The sequence below is a fragment of a genome, unplaced genomic scaffold (assembly GCF_019419815.1).
Source record: "Pyrus x bretschneideri cultivar Hongxiangsu unplaced genomic scaffold, Pyrus_bretschneideri_v1 Contig44, whole genome shotgun sequence".
Classification (NCBI taxonomy): domain Eukaryota; kingdom Viridiplantae; phylum Streptophyta; class Magnoliopsida; order Rosales; family Rosaceae; genus Pyrus; species Pyrus x bretschneideri.
Genome location: NW_025999768.1, coordinates 2,800,319 through 2,806,210, shown reverse-complemented (window position 1 = coordinate 2,806,210; position 5,892 = coordinate 2,800,319). Strand labels below are relative to the sequence as shown.

The 5,892-nt window shown below is 36.2% G+C and overlaps 1 protein-coding gene across 1 annotated transcript; it reads right to left on the bottom strand.

Annotated features, from left to right (window-relative positions):
• Positions 1–521: 521 nt before the first annotated feature.
• On the bottom strand, positions 522–4,300 carry LOC103953914 (UDP-N-acetylglucosamine transporter UGNT1). The gene is given in 11 exon segments (XM_009365715.3): positions 522–938; positions 1,051–1,107; positions 1,436–1,543; positions 1,640–1,737; positions 1,829–1,873; positions 1,974–2,104; positions 2,272–2,405; positions 2,502–2,660; positions 3,335–3,411; positions 4,011–4,049; positions 4,052–4,300. Coding segments are annotated over 11 exon segments (1,005 nt in total). The 5' UTR covers positions 4,134–4,300; the 3' UTR covers positions 522–863.
• Between the last annotated feature and the right edge of the window lie 1,592 nt (positions 4,301–5,892).

Sequence of the window (5,892 nt, the reverse complement as noted above, 5' to 3'; positions counted from 1 at the left end):
GGGGTGTGTTTCAATCATGCATGTCATTTAGGGCAAAGTCGCTTGTCACCTTGCCAAACAAGAGACTCCTCTCATCTGCCCACGAGAATGACTTGCAAAAAACAGATTTACTGTAATCATAATTTTATTCTATTCTATTCCAATAAAACGTCACTTGAAAATTATTCACATGACATTATATCGAATCAAAACCTCATGTGGCAATGAATCCATTTCACGTATATTGTCCTCCCTCTACACAGGCACACGAGAAAATTTTGGATAAGGGTGCTTGACTACATCATCTATAAGGTATTTTCTTTCGAAAGTATGGGATCCTTGTACATCAAGTTTTAATTACTAGTTTTTATTTTATTCTGGGGTTGGTCCGTGAGGAATGGGGACAACTACAAAAGTGATCATCCTCTGAACCGTCCGTCCTTACCAGGTGTGAGAGTTGCCCTAGCTTAGGCAGCCCTACAAAATATCGTCTCAAAGCGATGGTAATCTGTAGGCTCTGCGCAATTTCAGAACTCCGCAACTTTAAGAACAAGAGCTTTGTCATTGTTTCAAAGTAAAAACTACAAGTTCTCCCAGGCAAGAACAAAACTCCAGTCTAAATTACACATCACTACGTCAAATCTACTTAATTAGCAAATTACTACTTGCTAACTAGATAGCTTGAGGGAAATCGGAACTCGTACAAATATAAGCTACATGTTTGATAAACTTTAATCTTTTGAGACTAAGCTAGAAAGATTATTTATTTCTCGTCAAGAACCTGAGGATACAAATCAAAATTTGGCAGCTGATGCAGGCAGCCATTCCCCAGTCATCGGACCACTACTTCGCCTGAAGGAAGACTTTATGTAGCCACTTGCCTCTCATTTCCCTCGGAGTTTACAGTACGCATATAAACAGGACCCAAAAAAACCAAGAGATTGACCAGCAACATTTAACTTGAAGTAAAGCAGGGCAGTAGTTCACATGAAACGTAAGCAAAATATTGACTGTCAGTAGTGACTAAATGAGCATTGCTGGAATAACAGGCAGATGGGAGTTTACGCTTACCAAATCAAATGGAAGCCCGCCGAACAGTAACCAGCCAAGTCCGATAGTAAAAAGATCCTAAAATAGCACGGATAGGATCAGCTGTGATTGTTGAAGACAATGGCATGCAGAAAAGAATATACCAACTAATGCAGGTCATCGACTCTAATGCGTTATTTCTAAAGATCAAGTACAAGTGGAGTCCTACTTGAACATATATATGATGTGGAATAACATGTTGGAATACTATGACAACCATATGGAAGCCAACTGCCTTGACAGTCTAAAATCAACAACAATGACCCAACTTCAAGAAAACCTAATTATATGATCATAATAAAATGACTAACACCGGAAATGTTTGTATGGTCAGCATAACACTAGGTCCGGAATGAGCATCATATACCTTCAAATTACCACAAATTGTCTGTGTGAGAGCAGAATTCAGAGTGGTATTCCAAAAAACGCAATAATTTATGGAAAAAGCCATAACACAGGAAAGCAGCATCACAGCCTGCAAAATATTCAAATTTAGCAAGTTTCAAAAAATTCTTTGATGGAGAGAGAGAGAGAGAGAGAGAGAGAGAGACTTCTCATGAAAGTGAAGCACCTGAAACCCAGGGGAGAATAGATGCGGGAAGTTTATCATCCCTTCTAGGTCACCGTTAATTGATGTCCAAAACAGCAAGATTGGTCCACATATTATTCCTATGATACAGAAAATAGATTTCGGTACATTTTCACGCAAAATGAACCTGAAGGCAATACATAAAACTTTGTTTTTAAGTCTTTTTCTCACCATTGCACCACATTAGGCCAAAGGTACTAAGACCACTGGATTTACCTGCAAAATTGAAGCATATTTTGTATTAATAACGATACCTAGTACTCGAGTGTCACATGAATAAATGAGGCATAAGACAACAGAAGAACAATGATACTACCAATATGAGCTATAGAAGCAAGATATATCGCCGTGCATATGTTTGCAACAAAGACAACACCATAGCTATAGGCGTCAAATGACAAATCCCGAGCTCCGGCAACAATTGCACCAAGTATAATTATCCCCACACTGATGAAGTCCGTGGATGCATTCCATTAAGAAAGGTGTCAAAAACATAAAGACTTAACTGCAAAACAATACGCTCATGTGCATGACTGAATTTCATATAACCCATCATTTTATTCCTTCCGATAAAACTAATGCCACAATTATGGAAAAGTAAATGTATTGTGTACCTGCCCATAACAGGATATGAATGTTTCTGCCGTGTCAAAATATGTTCAACAATCATTGTAAAAGCTACTGTAGTCCGTCTGAGGGTGGTGTACATAGGAACATTTATACCACGAACTGATTCCATTGTAATCAACTTTCACCATAAGGATTACGGATATGCATCGTTAGAATGGATATCAAAATGTCTAGCCAAAGGATGAGCAAGATTCCCCACTAGTCATATACCTACCATGTAAAGCAAATAGGACATTGCAAGAGGAAGAGTGCGAATCAACGTCTTAAATGGTACGAGAACTGCTGGATTGTTCGGAGTACTCTCTGGTTCAGTTGTGAAAGAAACGATCTTCCTGCATTTCATTGCATACAGAAATGTACACGACGATACCATCTAAAAAGACATTCAGAAGCCACTCTAAGAAAAATATCATTCAATTAGCCTACAAGTTGTCAGCCAAGACGTTGGTACAGTAAGTAAGAGTATTTAAATTTCTATTAACATGCATCTGACCATGCAGATTTGAGTAAAGAAACAAAAGAGAACAAAAAGGATGATGATGATGAAAGATTATGAATTCATGCTCTTTTCAAGGAAATAAATTAACACAGTTCTCCACAAGCACTCTCGATTATCATCAAAAAATGAACTAGAATGCCAAGATTAGCATCAGTCGGGGACACAGTAAGACGTCATTGCTTATTATTTTCTTTTTTGAGAAAGGAAAATTATCCTCAAGGAAGACATGATGATATTATGCGTTTATACATACATAAATCTGAACTATCCCAATGCTGTATAGAATCAATCTAATGTACAATTTTCGGCGAACGAGTCACGGAAAAATAATACAAAACATCTGAATTCCTTCATTATGTGAGGACTGGGAATCACAGTGCATGGCTAAAGAGTCAATCTTTGCTTAAACTTAAATCGGTAACTGAAAACAAAGAAGATATGCTAATTAGGCGATATGATAAAGTATTGCGAAAGCAAGATATACTTTATAGTTTGTAAGTCGAGGACTACAATAATACTCCATAAAGCAAACTTAGGCGATATGATACCTGGAAAAGTGTGATGACATTTGCAGACGGGAAATTGTAAGAAGAAAGGGCTGCTTTGTTGAACATTATCAAGAGAACTGCAGAATGAAAGGCAAAGCATGATCATACATGTATTGAAAGGTAGATAGCAGAAACTAGACACATACACAATGAACCATTTCTTTGACCCGAAATACATACATGTATACAATGAACCATTTCTTTGACCAAAAAAACAAAATAAAAATACTGTTTAGTTTTTATAGGAAATTTTTATTGACGCTTCAAACTTCTCATCGACTGAATGCACAATAAAATTTTTGGATTGTCAGTCAAAATCAGGACATCATATACCCTCTGGCCAATGCGCCACGTCGGCAGCTCCAATTGTTACGTTAAAAAGGCGACCACAAATCAAGAAGACTCCGCTTTGCGAGCCTTACTTTACTTTACAAAGAAGATGCGAGTCTGTCTTTACTTTACAGAGAAGTTGTTTCTACGATTCCATGACAAAGGAGAATCAGAAGAAAAAAAATACGATCTATTTTTTATAAATTCCAAAATCCTTTTCTTTTCCTGCGTTTACTGATTAACCAAACAGAGCATAGACAAATTCATAGCTTCAAAGGATCATATTACACGAAATTACGAAAGCAAGAAAGCCAATACAGGCACTAGGAAAAAGAAAAGGAATTACCGGCGGAAGCCATGTAAGAAACGGCAGCAAAAGCTCCTTCTTGGTCATCGCCGGGGAATTCTTGGTCAGCGGAGAGTTGGAGGAGGAGACTGGCAACTTCATCTGGGTTCTTTCCGTCTCCATCGTCAAACACGCCCTTTCTTCCCCTCTCTCTCTCCCTCCTTCTGAGTCGCAGAGACTGTGACGCTCTGGAAAGTCGAAGCTTTTGGGCAACTTTTAAGAAGGGGGAGTGGGAAAGTGGCAGTGGGAGTCGGGGGCGGGCGGGACAGAATATTTTGGGAAGTAATGATGATTCTGGTCAGGTGTAAAATAATAAAATAATAAAAATAATAAATTAGATTACCAAAAGCAGAATGTAAACGTACGATTTGTGTCCTTTTTTGCGAATATTCATCCCAACCATCCAAATTCCACAATTTATTGCCATTTGGCTTTTTTGTCTCCTCCTAATCTTGGAAAATATTCATGAAAAAAATCTTCGAAATATTAGTAGTGAAATTATCCTATAAATGCATTCTATCTTCTTCAATCCAACGTGTCCCGTGTTCAATCTCTTTATCTCATTTTTATCAATTTAAATTAAAAATCTGTCATTAAAAGAGATTTGGTCAACTTTTTTAATCAAAAGCACTGAGAAACTTTTATATAATAATACGGACACAAATGACACACTTTTCAACTTTTATTAACAATACAATCAAAAATATTTTAAAAATTGACACGCGAGTCCTGCCCAGTTGACATGAGAGTCTCTGGCAGGTCTCCGCCTCTATCTCTCACCTGTCCACATGCAAATATGTTTTTTTTTTTAAGGAAACTAATAAAAAGAATTTAAAATTTTTGAGTTTTAACTAAAATAATAAAAAGGTATTGTAAGTGAAATGTTCTTAACGTTAAAAGTAAATAGTACTGAAAACGTTTCGTCAAAACTTTCTATTTTTTATAAAATTTAAAAAGAGTGCTGATAAGGCCACCACATGTCCTATTTTCTGAGTCCGGATCCTCTTTGTGAGGATCTCGGAGATCCGTGAATCGTGTCTATTCATCGTATATCGTATGATCAGAAATCATTTTAAATATTTTTATTTAAAAATAAATATAAATAGTACTTGATAAAAACTGACCGCACGATATACGATAAACGAACACAATTCATTGATCCCCAAAATCCTCATCAAAAGAATCCGAAGAAAATCCAATTGGCTATTTTCCCACCCATCTGTTAATAAAACCAGGGCAGCATATAAAAGAAAAAGAGCTACCGTCAGCAGTGGTTGTGCCTGATTTATTATTGATGGTTGGGTGGGTGATGATGTGGCTGATGGTTTCTATTTTGAGTTTTCCAGTCTTTTTGTTTTTACAACTTAAGCTAGTAGGAATAGTTAGGAAAAAATGGTGGGTGTGAAGATAGTTCTAGATTTTTGGTAAATTTTATGACGGGTGAAATTATAATATGGATGAAAATATAAGACAATAAGATAGGTCTGGTAGCACTTTTTAAAAATTAATGCACCAACTAAATAGATTGAACCTACAACATTCAAACTTCACTGAATATTAATTGAGAATCCATCACTATTTCAAAATGTTAATAGAGAAACAATCGATGTTTTTTAAAAATTATTGTTATTACCACCACCACTAATATTACTAAATATACTCTCAAATCGAGACTTTTATATTCAAGTTTACCAAATACTTTTAAATTATTTTTCATACTCTTAAACTTTTAAAAATATAATTTATAAAACGCTTAACTGTCTTATTATTATTTTTTAAATCAGAACAATCCTAAGGCTCTAAGCCAAGCTATCCAACACGAGGAAAGAAAGAACTCCATTACGCGCAATGTGGCACCCCTCGCCTTAACAATTCTCCACGG